Source organism: Panthera pardus, unplaced genomic scaffold, assembly GCF_024362965.1.
Source record: "Panthera pardus isolate Hobbes unplaced genomic scaffold, ASM2436296v1 HiC_scaffold_13, whole genome shotgun sequence".
Classification (NCBI taxonomy): Eukaryota; Metazoa; Chordata; class Mammalia; order Carnivora; family Felidae; genus Panthera; species Panthera pardus.
In genome coordinates, this window is record NW_026526688.1 from 95,609,939 (window position 1) to 95,629,913 (window position 19,975).

The following is a 19,975-nucleotide window of genomic DNA, read 5'->3' on the forward strand; positions in this document are numbered from 1 at the left end:
GTTCACGTAGTGACGCAGGCGGCGTTACCGTCTCCAAGGAGCGGTCCAGGGCACCGGTTTCAAAGTCGCAGGGCGGGCCGGGTGGACTTCCGCAGTTGGCCCCGGGTTTCCCCGCGGTCCTGAAGTCAACGCCCCCCCCCCCCCCCCCACCCCAAACGCTCCTTCAAGGACGCCTCCACCCGGCCTCCTGGCTGGCTTCCTTGGCTCTCTCCTAAGTGGCCCGACACGACCCCGAGTGACCTGCGGGACGTCTATATCCACCCGCGTCTCCTTTTTACCCGGCTGGGATTCGAGTGAACGTGGAACAAAATTCACTTGGCGGGTCCCCAGCAAACCTGAAACCTGAAGTCTGTCGCCTGAGCGAGGAGGGGCTCGGCTGGGACTCAGGAGAAGGCGCGGCGGGGCTGTTGACGCCGCGTGAGTAGGATACTGATTACACTGCTGAGTGCTTGACAACCTCCAGCGTTGCTTTAGTTTAGCTTTCCCGGACAGCGAGCTCTCTGGGATTTTTTTGTTTTTGTTTTTTAAGAAAGTGAAGGTGGTAAAAGCTCCAGACTGAAATTGTATCGAAATGGCCACGGAAATCGACTTTCTGAGAGATCAAAGTAAGCTCCATATTCTTTTATTTGAGAATTCTTACATGTTTAATGTCATCGCTAACCAACTAACATTTTTCGAATGCCTGTTCGGTGCATGGAAATTTGTAAAAAGTTAGCTTTACAAAAAGCTTGGTGGTATGCATGAGGATGTGTATGTACTTAAGCAGAACCGTTTGGTAAATCCTTGTACGTTCCTTTAGCTTACATGGAACTCTACTAGACACCAAACATGGTTGTTATGCTCCTCGCATAACTGGAGAAATTAGAAGGCTAATGTCCAGGAGGAGTTTCCAAGTTTGCCATTAGAACCTAGAGGCACAGTTCTGGCCATTTGTAAATAGATTTTTGTTGAACTACTCCTGTTTCAGTTATGCCAGACTCTGTACAGACATAGCTGCTGCTGCAAAGATGAGGAAGACAGTTCTACCTTCCAAGAATTTGAGAAAAGAAATGTGTAAATTCCGTAAATACACTGAAGTGGAAGCAACCGCTCTTTTGCCTCAGTTTCCTTATAGGGTTGTTGGAATGATTAAATGAGTATTAAATATGTAAAGGATTTAGCATACTATCTGACACATAGAGGTAAACAAATATTGACTATTACAGGATTATTATTAGCTGTGGTCAAGAAAGGTGTCATTTGGCCTGAAACTTGAAGTACTAATATGAATATAGATAAAGAATTGTGTAGGTATCCCAAAGAGAATAGTATTGCAGCTTTGAAGGAATTAGGAATATGTTTTGTGAAAGACTTGGAACAAGGTTGGCTTGTACGAAATGTGGTTTATATAGGCAAATAGCAAGTAGACCTAAAGGGAAGAATGGGGCTGGATGGTGAAGGGCCTTGGCTTCTGTGTGTTGAGTTTGGACCATAACACAGGTTATTGGAGCCAGGGAAAGGAATTCACTTGAGAGTAACATGATCGGATTGTGATTTGGAAAGCCTGGTGTGGCTGTTGTGAGGAACATGCATTTTAGCAGAGTACAAGTTAGGTGACTATTGTTACCATTCACGTAAGGGGTGAGCTAAGGTAGTACGGTGAGATTGGAGATTAGGGAATTTGAGAGAAAGAGGTAGAGGGCAACTGAGATTTTTGTGTTAAGGAGTGGGAAGGTAGGAAAAAAAGTAGTAAGTTCCATTTTGAAAGCTTTATAAACCAGTGGTTAAAAAAAAACAAAAAAACAAAACAAAAACCAGTGGTTAAAGACTCAACCTCTAGATTGAGTCTGTCTAGGTTCATATCCTGGCTTTTTCTTTTTTCAGGTCTTTGACCTGACCTTAGCTTCGCTGTGCCTCAGTTTTCTCATTTCTAAAATGGGTATAATAGCACAATAACTCTCATAGGGTTGTAAGGATTAAATGAGATGATGTAAATTGCTTAGCATGATTTCTAGTCCATATTAAGTGCATTATGTATATTTAAAATTATTAATGCCCTGTAATGGTACTATATTATTATTTCTGTGTTTTAAGTGGGAATATCTCCCATCCCTAAGGAAGACTAGCTAGCCATCAGCTGAGTGGTGTGGGATAAGAACTGGGTGATAAGTAGTTTGGTTGGGATGGGGAGGGTACCTAAGTTACACAGAAACAATGAGTTTTAGAGGAATGAGCCAGCCATTTTTTCGTTTTAACTGGACCTAGTGTGCCATTATACAGCTGGGTAGATTACCCAGTTAGACAAAACACCTGGACACCACCTGAGGTAAATATAGATGGCTTGACCCTCTCCCACCTACTCTGACCTTCTCTGCATTAACTTCAATTGATCTTGATTGTCTCTTTTCATTTGTTCCATTTGGATTTGTTAATCTAGTTTGAGACAGTTTGATTTGGCATTTCTCAACTCGCAACCCCTGTGATAAAAGCATTAGCTTTACAACTAACTACAGGCAATTGCAGACCAACCATGCTCCTAACAAACTAGCATTTTTGTAGTATACCATTCTTCACCTCCATCTGAGAAGGGAAGTCTGATAGTCCTTAGGAAACTGTTCAAAGAGATACTTACTTATTAAGCTAAGGAATGAAAAAATCATTCTTGTGGTAGGAATTTGGGAAGTGGTGATTATTATTTTTTTTTATTCTTTAAGTGTTCTTCACGGAGAAGTTTTTAATTTTGACTAAATTCTCAATTTGTTCTTTTATGGATGTCATATCTAAGAAATCTTTGTTTAATCAAAGGCTGCAAACATTTCCTCCTATGTTTTCTTCTAGAAATTCCGTAATTTTAGGTTTTATATGTAGATTTATGATGTTTGACTTAAATTTTGTACAAGGTGCAAGATAGGGGTCAAAGTTCATCTTTTTGCATCCGGATACAATTGAAAAGACTGTCCTTTCTCCATTGGATTACCTTTGCATCTTTGCTAAAAATCAGTTGTCCTTATTTGTGTCGATCTATTTCTGGACTCTATTCTGTTCCGTTGATTTGTTTATCTATTTGAGTACCAGTATCCCAATGTTTTGATTATTGCAGCTTTATAGTAGGTCATAAAATCAGATGATGTTAGTCTTTCAGATTTGCTCTTTTTCAGTTATTTTGGCTATCCTAGGTACTTTGCACTTCATATGAATTTTAGAATCAGTTTGTCAATTTCTTCCAAAAAAGATGCTGAGATTTTGAGAGACATTGCATTGAATCTATTGATCAATATGTGTAGAATTCATATCTAATGATATTGAGTCCTCTTACCAATGAAAAGATATATTCTCTCCATTGATGTACCTATTCTTTTATTTCTCTCCGCAATATTTTGTAGTGTTTAGTGTATGGATTTTGCATATCTTTTATCAGAACAATTCCTATGTATTGTTTCTGATACTATAGTAAATGGTATTCTTTTACATTCAATTTCTGATTTATCATTACTAATGTACAGAAATACTTTTTCTTTTTGTCATATTGTATTCTGCAACCTTTTAAACCCACTTGTTCTAGTAGGGTTTTTTTTAGAGTTCATCAGATTTTTGATATATGGATGATCTTTTCATCTGCCAGTACAGTTTTACTTCTTCCTTTCCAATTTGGATGCCTTTCATTTCATTTTCTTGCTTTATTGTACTGGCTAGAACTTCTAGTATACAATGTTGAACACACGTGTTTGAAGTGGACATCCTTGTCTTCTTCCTGATCTTATAATACAAGCATCTGTCTTTCAGAATTAAGTATGATACTAACTAGATTTTTCTTAGATGTTTTTCAAGGGTTGAGGATATTCCTTTCTATTCCTGGTTTTCTGCGAGGTTTTGTTTTTTTTTTTTTAATGTTTATTTACTTTTGAGAGAGAGAGAGACAGAGAGAGAACCAGCGATGGAGGGACAGAGAGAGAGAGGGGAACAGAGGATCCAAAGCAAGCTCTGCACTGACAACAAAGAGCCTGACATGGGGCCTGAACCCATGAACCATGAGATCATGACCTGAGCTGAAGTGGAACGCTCAACTGACTGAGCCACTCAGGCGCCCCATCTGAGAGTTTTTAATCAGAATGGATGGTGATTTTTTTTTTTCCTAATGCTTTTTCTGCATTTATCGAGAGGATTGTTTTTTGTTTTTTTTTTTTCACTTTTAGCTTGTTAATAGGGTGACCACTTAACATTGATTAATTTTCAAATTTTAAGCCTTCCTGTACCTTTCTTTTGGAGATAAACTCCTCTTGGTCATGTATTATCCTTTTTATATGTTGTTAGGTTTGATTTTCTAAAAGTTTATTTACAATTTAATTTTCTATGTTCATAAAGCCTTTTTTTCCCCTTTAATGTCTTTGTCTGGTTTTAGTGTTAGGTGATGCTTGCCTCAAAGAATTTCTTGGAAAATATTTTGTTCTCTTTAATTTTCTGGAAAAGTTTGCATAGAATTGGCATTATTTCTTCCTTAAATGTTTGGTAGAATTTACCAGTAAAGCCAGTGGGACCTAGAGTTTTCTTTGTGGAAAGATTTTAAACTGTAAATTTAATTTCTTTAATAGATAAAGAGCTACTCAGTAGTCTGTTGTGTACTGTTGTATACAGAGCGACCCTCCACAGATTTCATATATCCAGAGTTCTCTCTCTGTGTAGCTTTCTCTCTCATATTTTGTCCTGCCAATTCTAATTCACTTGGTCTTCACCACTTCTTTTTTTTTTTTTTTTTTAACTCCTTTATTTTTTTTAATTTTTTTTCAATATATGAAGTTTATTGTCAAATTGGTTTCCATACAACACCCAGTGCTCATCCCAAAAGGTGCCCTCCTCAATACCCATCACCCACCCTCCCCTCCCTCCCACCCCCCATCAACCCTCAGTTTGTTCTCAGTTTTTAACAGTCTCTTATGCTTTGGCTCTCTCCCACTCTAACCTCTTTTTTTTTTTTTTTTCCTTCCCCTCCCCCATGGGTTTCTGTTAAGTTTCTCAGGATCCACATAAGAATGAAACCATATGGTATCTGTCTTTCTCTGTATGGCTTATTTCACTTAGCATCACACTCTCCAGTTCCATCCACGTTGCTACAAAAGGCCATATTTCATTCTTTCTCATTGCCACGTAGTATTCCATTGTGTATATAAACCACAATTTCTTTATCCATTCATCAGTTGATGGACATTTAGGCTCTTTCCATAATTTGGCTATTGTTGAGAGTGCTGCTATAAACATTGGGGTACAAGTGCCCCTATGCATCAGTACTCCTGTATCCCTTGGGTGAATTCCTAGCAGTGCTATTGCTGGTCTCCACCACTTCTTAGCTGCGTTTCCTTAGAGTCTGCTGAGTCTACTCAGTCACAGAGTCTGCTGAGTTATCCCTGCATTTTCCCTCTTTGTGCCATGGCTTGGAAAGTCTCTTAGGTCGTTAAGCTGGAGCAGTCATAGGGCTCACGTCATTTGTTTGCATCTCTCATCATCATCTATTGTCTACTGTCTTGCAAACCATAATTTCATTTATTTATTTGCTTTTGGTTGTGTTGAGTGGGAGGGTGGTCCTTCTTCATTCTGGACATAAGCAGAAGTCTTATTCAAGTTACCCTACTTTTGAAATCTGAAACACAAGTTTCTTCCACTGTAACTGTTCTTTGACTTCATCAAGAATTCTCTTCTTTGAACTCTTGATTTTCTTCTATTAACTCTTTCCCAGCTTATTTTTTATTACTTTCTTATACAGCCTATAACCATTACCCATTAGTTCATCTGTTCTCTTGTCAGTAAACATAATATGATTAAACTCTTGCTTCTCTGAGTAGCACATACTCAGTAATACCTAATCTCTAGATCAGTTTTTTTAGTTTGCTTTAACAGTTCTCACAACCAGCTGTTCAGTAGCCATAAGTAAAAATCTCAACTCTCTGGATAAGTGCCATCACAAACTCATGGTTAACTCATAACTAAAAAGTAACTGGGCTGATATTTGAACCCAGGCTGTCTAGTTTCAGTGTCTGTATTCTTAACTTCTACCCAACAAAGAAACTTGCAAAAAAAATGTGTGTATATATATATATATATATATACACACACACATATATATGTATATATATAAACCTATTTCACTTATGCATGTGGAAACTAAAATCCTAAATAAAAAATAAATCCAGCAATGACTGTGTGTACATACGTACATATATGTGTATATTGGGTATATACCCATAAAATAGTTGTCTTAATATTGGGTTCATCCCACCAATAGGTAGTTAGCATTAAAAAATTATTGAATACAATAAAGAAGAGTTAGGTTAATGGAGAAGCCATTAAAATATCAAATTGCAGATTAGAACACTCAGTATAATAGATATGTCAGTTCTTCCACAGATTAATGGTTAGATTCGATGCATTCTGAAATGGAGTTTTGACAACATGGTTCTAAAATCTAGTGGAAGAACTAGGGAATTGTAAACAAGGTGGGAAATTTTATTTGCCAGCTATTAAAACTTGGTATAAATATCCAATTATTAAATCAGTGTTAGATTGTCAGATTGATAAATCATAAATCAGTGGAATAAATTAGCACAGAAAAAGACACATACATGAACACTTGTTATCTGAAAAAGAACAAACAATACAAATCAGTGGGAAAAGAATAGACTATTTAGCAAATGGTGCTAGGATAATTAGCTATCAAATAGGAAAGAAAAAATAATAAAGATACCTTTTTCACATATATAGAAGAAAACATCTGCAGGTTGATTGAAGAAGTAAATTCTCTTTAAACTTTCAGAAAAAAATTTAAGAGGGTGTCTTGATGATCTCAGGATAGGGAAAGATTTCAACAGATATAAACATTTTTGACTAGAAGAAAATACATACAATTAGAGTATTTTAGAGATAAAAGCTTCGATATTGTAAAAGACATCACCAATAAGTGACTAGCCCAGCTGAAGAAAGGGAGAATGTATTTACTAGTAAATATGACTGAGAATTGATTAGCCTGTCCAAAATTTAGAAAGATCTTTCACAAACAAAAATAAATTCATACTAATAGAAAAATGGTTAAAGAATATGACTAGGCCATTTACAAAAAAATAAAATTGAAGAACTAAAAAAAACGAAAAATGACAGTCTCCTCAGTAATTCAGTAAATGCAAATTAAATAATAGTGTGATAAGTACATATTGAATGAATGAAGGAAATAGTAGATTTAAATTATAGTAAAATTTTCTTCAGATTAAAGTCAATCTCTGAGGATTGAATGTGTTTTCCTCAGTAATCCACAATTGACTCCTGAACCTATTTTAATCACTGAGAACTCAGATTTAGTATTTTTTCTTATTTGAAAACCCTACTGGGTGGGGGGGGGGCGGGGGGTGGGAATGTGGTTTGTATTGGAATTACTATATCCATTACCATAACTCCAGCCTCTTTTTAAGACTCACAGGGAAGAAGAGTAACAGGCAGAAATTAGATCCTATATGGGGGTAAAATTGTAGTTCTGTGTGTCAAGTAACTATCTTAAAAGTTCTGTGGGTAACAATAAAATATGTGGATAATTTCTTTTAAACTCAATAAAAAGTTAACCATTTACAGTATCAGTACTCCATGATTACTTCTTTACCAGAATCACGTTTGTCATATTTCTCCACTAAATTATGTGTATTTTTAAGGAAGAAAACTATTATCTGAAGTTCCCAACATAGAGTGTATGTACTACCTGTGTGCATTATTATATATACATTTTTAAAACTTACATAGTTTGAATTCCATACATATGTATATGTAGTTATGCATAACATATGTAGCATAACAGAAAAGTAAAGAAAACAAATATAAAGCTAAGTGAATGATTACAAAGTTCATACTCCTATAACTGCAACTTAGGTCAAGAAATAGAACATTTCTGGGGCACCTGTATGGCTCAGTGAGTTGAGCGTCCGAGTAGTTCATGGGTCTTGTGGTCAGTGAGTTTGAGGCCCCCCACCGTCCAGCACTTTGCTGACAGCTCAGAGCCTGGAGCCTGCTTCCCAGTCTGTGTCTCCCTGTCTCTACCCCTCCCCTGCTCATGCTATCTCAAAAGTGAATAAACATTAAAAAAAAAAAAATTAGAAAAAAAAAAAAAAAAGAAATAGAACATTTCCAGGTTCGCTTCTCTTCAAAGGTAATTGAAGACAATCAATATCTTTAATTTGCCTATGTTTGAGCTTTATATAAATGGAATCATAAGCTGTGTATTCTTGTTTTTGGCTCCTTTAACATTAATTATGTCTTTGAGATTTACCCACATTCTTGCGTGTAGATGTAGCTTGTTCATTTTCTCTGCTATAAAATATTCCAGTTTTAAATCTATCACATTTATCTGTTTTTCTTTTGATGGATAATTGCAGTTTCTGTTTGGGGGCCATTGAGAATAATGCTGTTATCAACATTTTTTTCATGGTCCTTGGTGCTCAAGTGTACACATTTTGGTTATGTATATTCTTAGGAATTATATATATGTTTAATTTTAAAGTTGTACTAATTAATATCCCCACCAGTAGTATATGAGAGTTCTAATTTATATTGTTACCAATATTTTCTAATTTTAGCTCTTTATTGTCATTTTAATTTGTATTTTCCTGATGCCTAATGAGGTTGGGCAGCTTTTCTATGTTTATTGGTCCTCTGAGTAACCTTTAGGTGAAGTGTCCATTCATGTCTCCTTCCACTTTTCTATAAGGTTGTCTTCCTTTAATTGACAGTTCTTGTATATTCTAGATACAAGACTTTTGTCTGTTACATGTGTTGGAAATATCTTCTCCATGTTTTGTGTCTTGTATTTTTACTCTCTTAAAAGTCTCTTTTTGTTAAACAAAAGTTCTTAATTTTAATGTAGTTCAGTTTATCAGTTTTTTTCATTTATGGCTAGTGCTTTTTGTGTTCTGATTAAAAAAAATATTCCCTACCCTAAGATTTTAAGATATTCTCTTTGTTCTTCTCTAGAATTTGTTTTGATATTCACAGATCTTCATTTCATCTAGAATTGATTTTTATGTATGTTTTATTTTTTATGAGGATATCCAGTTGACCTAGACCAATTTAAAAAAGATTATTATTTCCCCCTCATTGTAATTCAGGTGTTCTGTATGACATGAATATATTTTTGTATTGCTTGTTCTCTTCAATTCGTCAATTTTATTATTATTGTTTTTAATTTATCTTGAGAGGGAGAGAGAGTGACAGTAAGTGAGCAGGGGAGAGCAGGGAGAGAGAGATAATCCCAAGCAGGCCTCGCACTGCCAGCGCAAAGCCTGACATGGGACTTGAACCCACGAACCTTGAAATCATGACCTGAGCTGAAATCGAGTTGAGCACTCAACCAACTGAGCCACCCAAGCTCCCCTGTTTGAGTCTTTTAGATATATTCCTAGATAATTGTGGGGTTTTTTGTATAGTATTGTAAATATTGTCTTTTATTTTCTAACTTTGTTGCCAGTATATAGAAATATAATTATTTTTTTTGACCTTGTATCCAAAAACCATGCTAAAGGTTATTATTCACTCTCTCTCTGTTTTAAATGTTTATTTATTTTGAGAGAGTGAGAGAGCATGAGCATGCATACAAGCAAGGGAGAGGCAGAGAGATAGAGGGGGAAAGAGAATCCCAAGCAGGCTCTGCACTAGCAGGGCAAAGCCTGATGCAGGGCTTGATCCTACAACCAGGAGATCATGACCCAAACCGAAATCAAGGGTCAATTGCTTAACCGACTGAGCCATCCAGGAACCCCTAAAGGTCATTATTCTAAGAATTTATCAATGTGTTCTCTGGGATCTACCTATACCTACACACTCATAACTATTGATAATGACAGGTGATTTTTTTTTCCTTTTCTGTCTTTATACCTTTTATTTTTTATTGTATTAATAATTGCATAAACTAGGACTGCCAGTAGAGTATGACTAAATATCAAGATAATTTGTCATTTTGTCATTACCAATTTCCAAGGGAAAGTTTTCAACATCTCATTCTTAAGTATGATGTTTGCTGTGTGTTTGTATAGGAATCCGTTATTGTATTAAGGAAATTAATTGCTATTCTTACATTCTGGAGGCTTTATCATGAATATATCTTAAATTTTATCATATGCTTTTACAGTAGCTTTTGAGATGATTGTATTTGTTGATCTTTTTTATGAGTTTATTTTCAATTTCTTTGGAGTGGGCTTATCTTTATTATTTCCTTCACCTGACATTCTTTCAGTTTAATTTCCTTTTCTTCTGACTTCTTGGAACGGACTCATAGTTCATTAAGCCATTTTTTTCTAGTATATGCAACTAAAAGCTATAGATTTCTTTTTGAGCAAGTTTTGAGTTACTTTATTTTCACTGTCAGCTCAAAATACATTTAAATTTGTTTTGTAATTTCTCCCGTGACCTCTGGATTATTAGTAATTTCCGACTTGCATGCACCACACAAACACCCAACACTGTTCTTCTGTGGATCCATTCCTCCAATGGGTCTGCATACCTCCATCCGGGTGCTGCAGGGCCCCTCCCACAGGGGACCACCGACGGCAAAGCAAGCGAAGCCTGCCCCTCCTGACCCTGTGCACCTCGCGGATCCACCCCAGCTGTTACGCCAGATCCCATAGAAGCAGCACCACAAGCCTGGCAGTGTGCAAGCAGCCCAGACAGGGGCCACACCACTCCACAGTGAGTCCTGCCCCTGGGAGAGGGGAAGATAAGGTACACACCAGTCTGACTGTGGCCCCAGCCGTGGGCTGGGGACATATATCGGGTCTGACTGCAGTCCCGCCCACCAACACAAATTACTCCAGACAACACAGGGGAATTGCCCTGCAGTTGGAAGCCACCCCAGGGACTACCCAAAATGATGAAAGAACTCTCCTCAAAAGAAACTCCAGGAAGTAGCAACAGTTAACAAATTGATCAAAAACGATTTAAGCAATATAACGGAACATGAATTTAAAATAATAGTCATAAAATTAATCACTGGGCTTGAAAAAAGTATAGAGGACAGCAGAGAATCTATTGCTACAGAGATCAAGGGACTAAGAAAGAGTCAGGAGGAGCTAAAAAAATGCTATAAATGAGGTGCAAAATAAAATGGAGGCGACCACACCTTGGATTGAAGAGGCAGAGGAGAGAATAGGTGAATTAGAAGATAAATTATGGGAAAAGAGGAAGCTGAGAAAAAGAGAGAGAAAAAAATCCAGGAGTATGAGGGGAGAATTAGAGAATGAAGTGATGCAATGAAATGGAATAATACCTATATACTAGGAATTCCAGAGGAGGAAGAGAGAGAGAAAGGGGCTGAAGGTGTACTTGAAGAAATCATAGCCGAGAACTCCCCAGATCTGGGGAAGGAAAAAGGCATTGAAATCCAAGAGGCACAGAGAACTCCCTTCAGACGTAACTTGAATCGGTCTTCTGCATGACATATCATAGTCAAACTGGCAAAATACAAGGATAAAGAGAAAATTCTGAAAGCAGCTAGGGATAAACGCTCTAACATATAAAGGGAGACGGATAAGACTCGTGACGGATCTATCTACTGAAACTTGGCAGGCCAGAAAGGAATGGCAGGAAATCTTCAATGTGATGAACAGAAAAAATATGCAGCTGAGAATCCTTTATCCAGCAAGTCTGTCATTTAGAGTAGGAGAGATAAAGGTCTTCCCAAACAAACAAAAATGGAAGGAATTGATCACCACTAAGCCAGCCCTACAGGAGATCCAAAGGGGGATTCTGTGAGTGAAATGTTGCAAGGACCACAAAGTACCAGAGACATCACTACAAGCATGAAACTTACAGACATTACAATGACTCTGAACCCATATCTTTCTATAATAACACTGAATGTAGATGGACTAAATGCTCCAACCAAAAGACAAAGGGTATCAGAATGGATAAAAAAAAACAAGACCCATCATCTATTTGCTGTCTACAAGAGACTCGTTCTAGACCTGAGGACACCCTCAGATTGAGAGTGAGGTGATGGAGAATTATCTATCATGCTACTGGAACTCAAAAGAAAGCTGGAGTAGCCATACTTCTATCAGACAAACTAGACTTTAAAGGCTGTAACAAGAGATGAAGAAGGGCATTATATAATAATTACAGGTCTATCCATCAGGAAGAGCTAACAATTATAAATGTCTATGCACTGAATTTGGGAGCCCCCAAATATATAAAAGAATTAATCACAAACATAAGCAACTTTATTGATAAGAATGTGGTAATTGCAGGGGGCTTTAATACTCCACCTTACATCAATGGATAGATCATCTAGACATAGGATCAATAAAGAAACAAGGGCCCTGAATGATACATTGGATCAGATGGACTGGACAGATATAGTTAGAACTCTGCATCCCAAAGCAACAGAATATACTTTCTTCTTGAGTGCACATGGAACCTTCTCCAAGATAGATCACATACTGGGTCACAAAACAGCCCTTCACAAGAATTGAGATCATACCATGCATACTTTCAGACCACAATGCTATGAAGCTTGAAATCAACCACAGGAAAAAGTGGAAAACCTCCAAAAGCATGGAGGTTAAAGAACACCCTACTAAAGAATGAATGGGTCAACCAGGCAATTAGAGAAGAAATTTAAAAATATATGGAAACAAATGGAAATGAAAATACAACAATCCAAATGCTTTGGGATGCAGCGAAGGCAGTCCTGACAGGAAAATACATTGCAATCCAGGCCTATCTCCAGAAACAAGAAAAATCCCAAATACAAAATGTAACAGCACACCTAAAGGAAATAGAAGCAAAATAGCAAAGACACCCCAAACCCAGCAGAAGAAGGGAAATAATAAAGATCAGAGCAGAAATAAACAATATAGAATCTAAAAAACCTGTAGAACAGATCAATGAAACCAAGAGTTGGTGTTTTGAAAAAATAAACAAAATTGATAATCCTCAGCCACGCTTCTCAGAAAGAAAAGGGAGATGACCGAAATAGATAAAATCATGAATGAAAATGGAATTATTGCAACCAATCCCTCAGAAATGCAAGCAATTGTCAAGGAATACTATGAAAAATTATATGCCAACAAACTGGACAACCTGGAAGAAATGTACAAATTCCTAAGCACCCACACACTTCCAAAACTCAAACAGGAAGAAATAGAAAACTTGAACAGACCCATAACCAGCGAAGAAATTGAATCAGTTATCAAAAATCTCCCAACAAATAAGAGTCCAGGACCAGATGGCTTCCCTGGGGAATTCTACCAGACATTTAAAGCAGAGATAATACCTATCCTTCTCAAGCTGTTCCAAAAAATAGAAGGGGAAGGAAAACTTCCAGACTCATTCTATGAAGCCAGCATTACTTTGATTCCTAAACCAGAGACCCAGCACAAAAAAGAGAACTACAGGCCAATATTCCTGATGAATGTGTATGCAGAAATTCTCAATAAGATAGTAGCAAATCGAATTCAACAGCATATAAAAAGAATTATACACCATGACCAAGTGAGATTCATACCTGGGCTGCAGGGCTGGTTGAACATTCGCAAATCAATCAACGTGATACATCACATTAATAAAAGAAAAGAACCATATGATCCTGTCAATCGATGCAGAAAAAGCATTTGACAAAATTCAGCATCTTTCTTAATAAAAACCCTCGATGGTGTGCCTGGGTAGCTTGGTCGGTTGAGTGACCGACTTCGGCTCAGGTCATGATCTCATGGTTTGTGAGTTCAAGCCCCGCGTCATGCTCTGTGCTGACGGCTCAGAGCCTGGAGCCTGCTTCTGATTCTGTGTCTCCCTCTCTCTCCCCCTCCCCTACTCATGCTCTGTCTCTCTCTCTGTCTCAGAAATAAATAAACATTAAAAAAAAAATTTTTTTTTAATTAAAAAATAAAACCCCCCGAGAAAGTTGGGATTTAGAAGGTACATACTTAAACATCATAAAAGCCATTTATGAAAAGCCCACAGCTAATATCATCCTCAATGGGGAAAAACTGAGAGCTTTTTCCCTGAGATCAGGAACATGACAGGGATGTCCACTCTCCCCTCTGTTGTTTAACATTGTATTGGAAGTGTTATCATCAGCAGTCAGACAACAAAAGGAAATCAAAGGCATCAAAATTGGCAAAGATGAAGTCAAGCTTTCACTTTTGGCGGATGACATGATATTATACATGGAAAACCCGATAGACTCCACCAAAAGTCTGCTAGAACTGATACATGAATTCAGCAAAGTTGCAGGATACAAAATCAATGTACAGAAATCAGTTGCATTCTTATACACTAGTAACGAAGCAACAGAAAGACAAATAAACTAATCCCATTCACAATTGCACCAAGAACTATAAAATACCTAGGAACAAACCTAACAAAAGATGTAAAAGATCTGTATGCTGATAACTATAGAAAGCTTATGAAGGAAATTGAAGAAGATATAAAGAAATGGAAAAACATTCTGTGCTCATGGATTGGAAGAATAAATATTGGTAAAATGTCAATACTACCCAAAGCTATCTACACATTCAATGCAATCCCAATCAAAATTGCACCAGCATTCTTCTCGAAGCTAGAACAAGCAATCCTAAAATTTGTATGGAACCACAAAGGGCCCCGAATATCCAACATAATTTTGAAGAAGACCAAAGCAGGAGGCATCACAATCCCAGACTTTAGCCTCTACTACAAAGCTGTAATCATCAAGACAGCATGGTATTGGCACAAAAACAGACACATAGACCAATGGAATAGAATAGAAACTCCAGAACTAGACCCACAGATGTATGGCCAACTAATCTTTGACAGTGCAGGAAAGAATATCCAATGGAAAAAAGACAGTCTCTTTAACAAATGGTGCTGGGAGAACTGGACAGCAACATGCAGAAGATTGAAACTAGACCACTTTCTTACACCATTTACAAACATAAACTCAAAATGGATAAAGGACCCGAATGTGAGACATGAAACCATCAAAACCCTAGAGGAGAAAGCAGGAAAAGACCTCTCTGACCTCAGCTGCAGCAATTTCTTACTTGACACATCCCCAAAGGCAAGGAATTAAAAGCAAAAATGAATTACTGGGACCTCATCAAGATAAAAAGCTTCTGCACTGCAAAGGAAACAATCAACAAAAGTACAAGGCAACCAACGAAATGGGAAAAGATATTTACAAATGACATATGAGACAAAGGGCTAGTATCCAAAATCTATAAAGAGCTCACCAAACTCCACACCGAAAAACAAGTAATCCAGTGAAGAAATGGGCAGAAAACATGAATAGACACTTCTCTAAAGAAGACATCCAGATGGCCAACAGGCACATGAGAAGATGCTCAACGTCGCTCCTTATCAGGGAAATACAAATCAAAACCACACTCAGATATCACCTCACGCCAGTCAGAGTGGCTAAAATGAACAAATCAGGAGAGAATCGATGCTGGTGAGGATGTGGAGAAACGGGAACCCTCTTGCAGTGTTGGTGGGAATGCAAACTGGTGCAGCCACTCTGGAAAACAGTGTGGAGGTTCCTCAAAAAATTAAAAATAGATCTACCCTATGACCCAGCAATAGCACTGCTTGGAATTTACCCAAGGGATACAGGAGTGCTGATGCATAGGGGCACTTGCACCCCAATGTTTATATCAGCACTTTCAACAATAGCCAAATTATGGAAAGCCTAAATGTCCATCAACTGATGAATGGATAAAGAAATTGTGGTTTATATACACAGTGGAATACTACGTGGCAATGAGAAAGAATGAAATATGGCCGTTTGTAGCAACGTGAATGGAACTGGATAGTGTTAAGCTAAGTGAAATAAATCATAGAGAGAAAGACATATACCATGTGTTTTCACTCTTATGTGGATCCTGAGAAACGTAACAGAAGACCATGGTGGCGGGGAAGGAAAAAAAAAAAAAAAAAGAGGTTAGAGAGGGAGGGAGCCAAAACAGAAGAGACTCTTAAAAACTGAGAACAAACTGAGGGTTGATGGGGGGTGGGAAGGAGGGGAGAGTGGGTGATGGGTATTGAGGAGGGCACCTGTTGGGATGAGCACTGGGTGTTGTATGGAAACCAATTTAATAATAAATTTCATATTTTGAAAAAGTAATTTCTGAACTTCAAAATGTATTAAAATTTTTCCTGAATGTTTTTTAGTTTTTAATTCCAGCTTAATTGTGCTGTTGTCAGTTACATGCTCTCTTTGGCTTCGGCCTTTTTGAAAGTTGAGATTTACTCTATTGCCAGTAAATTATCAGTTTTAAATGGCCCATGTGATCTTGAAAGAATCGGTTTTGTACATTTTAACTGTGTTCTATTGTATGTTTTCTTGATATGAATAAAAATATTAATCACCTTGTGCTTGCTGAGAGCACTTGGTTTTATTCCAGTCCTTCATTTCTATTATCTCTTGCTCACTCCTGTTTAATTTATAATCTTTGTCCTGCTGTTTCTCTTCCATGTGGAGGTTTGTTCTGGAACAGAATTTCAGTCTGTTTTCACTATTCTAAAAATGATGGCTACAGTTTATCTTTTCAGCTCTTTTCACCTCTAGTAGCAGGGGAAGAAAAAAAAAAGTGGAGAGTATCTTTTTTACTTTTGCTAACCTGAAGAGTAAGCCAGGAGAGATTGAGAATTAAATTTATGAAACCCAAAGAATTAGTTCTTTTCAGATATTCTTTTTACCATTGGCAATAGTTGGTTGGGTTATGTGTATAGAAGGGCCTCTTTCTTAAATTTCAAAAACGTGCTGAAATTGAGGATTCATTTTGAGAAACAGTGAAGACTAGCAGTTTTGCATTGGATTTCTCAGGTAAGCTACCTTAGTTGTAATTTTTAAATGTTGAACATTAGCCAATAAACTATAGACTTTTTTTGTTCCTTTTCAGATCAACGACTAAATGAAGTGCTTAGGCGATATCAAATGGAAGATTTTTCCAAATATTCATTGGTACAGGTATGTAAATTAGTTAAGGTCTAATGATCTAGGTTCCAGTTTGGTTGTAAATATAATTACATAAATAAATTCTATTTAGGATTATTTTCATGTGCGGTTGCCTATAGCACTTTGAAATTTTGCTTACAACTTTGATTCTTATAAGGAGGAAGGAACACTTGTTTTTACTTAATGAATACAAATTCTTTAACCATAGAAATTGACTTTTTTTTTCAGAGTTAGCGCTTACATATTACGTATAATGTTAAAATGTCTGAGTTCTAAAATGAGAATTCATTGACATTTTGAAACATCTTAAAATCTTTTCTCAAGATACATTATAGTAGTAAGTTTTAACTTGGAATTCTCATAAATTATGGCAAGCAAAAGCGAATTCAAAACAGTAAACAATATATGGTATTGTTTTTAATATTTCTTTCCTTGGGTACATGTTCTTATTTAAATATTCTGTTAAAATTTTTTTTGAGCACTAAGGCATACTTATTGCTGAGTTACACAATATTAAAAGAAAAACAGTAGCTCCTACATTAGTGATAGCTCCCTACTGAATTAATAAGGAAGTGTTTTGCTTTTAACATAAATGAATCTTACAATTAAAACATACTGTTTTTAAGATATTGAAAAGGAAGTTGTGTTTAAGAAATTAAAAAGGAATAGTTTATCTGGTTGACCTGAATATACTTATAAATATTTTCTTTAGTGTATTAACATTTAGCCTACTACTCTGTGTTTTTATTTACAAAGACCAGACTCAGAGTCCAGAGGGTCTTAAAACTATCCATCTGCTATGTTAATAACTATATTGTGTTTCTCATGTTACTTTGTTACTCATCCTTAACTAGGAATGTTATCATTTAGATGGTAGAGAATCTTTCATAATATAGTAGCCTCTAAATTTTGCTCAGATTCTTAGGTTCTTTTTCTTCTGCTTAATGTCTCATAGAATATGCCTGAAAGGAGGATTCAAATAAAGATTGATTTTAAAGCCTGAGAGGATCTCTGGGCATGATATTATATCTACTGTACACTGTGGCTGACTCAATTATGAAAGATTGTTTTACCAGATAAAACAATGACTCGAGGTAGCCTTTTAGATGCACCTGCCTTGTACATTGTGATTATAATTAACTAAAGCCTCATGAGAACATGCAAAGTATGGTAAAGTTTTATTTAATAGTGTACTCTTTGGTGAAATTATAGTTCCTTTAGTTTTCTAAAGGTATATGTTCTTCTTTTACGGATACTATTCTTATAGTCACACAATCAAATCTTGATTCTTATCTCTTAGTTTTGGTAGTAGTATACTGTTACTGCCTAAGATTCTTCTGCAGTTCACCATCTCTTCAGAACATGTTGCTGTTGCTGTCTCAAAACACCAATCTCCATGGGTCTTGCCTTTCACTACGTAGTTTGCAGTAATGAAAAAGGAGGTAGTAGGAGAGCATGAGAGGGGAATTAATTTGCTTTCTAGCAATATGGTCCATATCCTTGGCCATATGCAGTGCATTCTTTGGTTCTTCACCCCCAGAAACGTTATTCTGGTTTGTGAAAAAAATGTTCAGGAACAATTATTTTTATTTATTTTTTTCTGTTTGTAGTAAAGGAAGACATAGAAGTAAGAGGAAACCATTATCGATGGTTATGTGAGACCCAGGAGCACTGACTGAGATCTCTTGTCACTAACTTTAGTGATTGCCACTAGCAGCAGAAATCCTTCATAAATTTACATTTGCCCTTTTTGTCCAACTGTATTTCCCAGGTGCCTAAAACAATTCTTGTTAATAGATGCTCAATAAATAATTGTTGAATGAATGAAGCAATTATATCTTTCCTTTCCTCCTACCTACTTATCTTCCAATATCATTTGAGTTTTATAGCCAAGTAAGTGAAAGTGGAATTGTAAAAAGTCATGATCAGCTTGTGAAACACAAATAGTTCATGCTTTTTAGTTCTGTATTTTCAAGATAAAATCCCAATGAAATGCCCTCCTCCTTACTCATGCTAGGTAAATTGCCAGGAGTTGTGTTAAATGAACATACTTTATGAAACTTTTCTAATGTTGGAAAAATAAAGCTGCAGGATCTTGATAATTTATTTCTTGTATTTTAAGTTGGAATTTCAAACTTGATTTTCTATAGAAACTGTTATAAGTGATAGTTAAAATTCCTTAGTGCTATCATTATATAAGGATCATTTAGACTTTCCTTGGATCAAATAAGTTTTGTGAATTGCCTTAAGATGTTTTGTATCGTATGATTTCTTAGGGAAATAAATAGCAACTAGTTTCTTGAATGATATTTTCAGGGTTGTTGTGAAATCTAGTTGTCTTCCTTTGATTATTTTGTGTTTTCTATATAAATAAAAAGTATTTCAAGTGACATTGCTATTTGAGAGTATAGTAGTGGGCACTGGATGACAAGTGTTAAAAGATTTTATTCAAGAAGGTGGGAAATTTCCCTCTTTTCCCAATACTTTGTTCCTACCTTTTTTTTGCCCCCCTTACATGTCTTTCCTCACATGTAGGCTAGTTATGCCTCTGTGCCATACCAGTACATGCGTGTACTGAAGGATGAATGTTTGGGTCTCTTCATAGTTGCTGGAGGGATAAGGTAGAATATTAAAAATAAGTTTATTTTCTCCGAAAACTCTCTTGAAAATATCTTCCTTTTCTAGTTTGGGACAACTCTACTCCTTCTGCTTGAACCCAAAATTAAAGTTAAATTGACATATAGTCTAGCCAGGAAAGAAATGGAACACATAAACTGACAAACTATGTCAATAAACATAAAAGCATAGTGCCAAGAAGGTATGAGCTGGTTCTGAAAGGGAGAGACAGTCATGGTGCAAATGTATTCATTGATTTAACAACCATTAATTTATTTTTTTAAGTTTGTTTATTCCTTGAGAGCACATGCACACAAGTGGGAGAGAGAGAATCCCAAGCAAGCTCCGCACTGTCTGCACGGACAGAGCCCTATGAGGGACATGAACTCATGAACCGCAAGATGAAATTAAGAGTTGAAATCAAGAGTT

General features: G+C 36.5%; 1 protein-coding gene across 3 annotated transcripts in view; it reads left to right on the top strand.

Annotated features, from left to right (window-relative positions):
• The first annotated feature begins 7 nt into the window (after positions 1-7).
• SCLT1 (sodium channel and clathrin linker 1) overlaps positions 8-19,975 on the top strand; it is a 220,471-nt gene continuing 200,503 nt past the window's right edge. For 2 of the 3 annotated variants that reach the window (XR_002072497.2, XM_019419585.2), the window contains exons 1-2: positions 9-605; positions 16,875-16,942. Coding sequence is in view for 2 of the 3 variants with exons in the window: in XM_019419585.2 (XP_019275130.2) it covers positions 572-605; positions 16,875-16,942 (102 nt within the window). In the remaining variant the exon portion in view is untranslated. Of the gene's footprint in view, positions 606-16,874; positions 16,943-19,975 lie in introns of all 3 variants that reach the window. The other variant, XM_053901255.1, reaches the window with a different exon arrangement.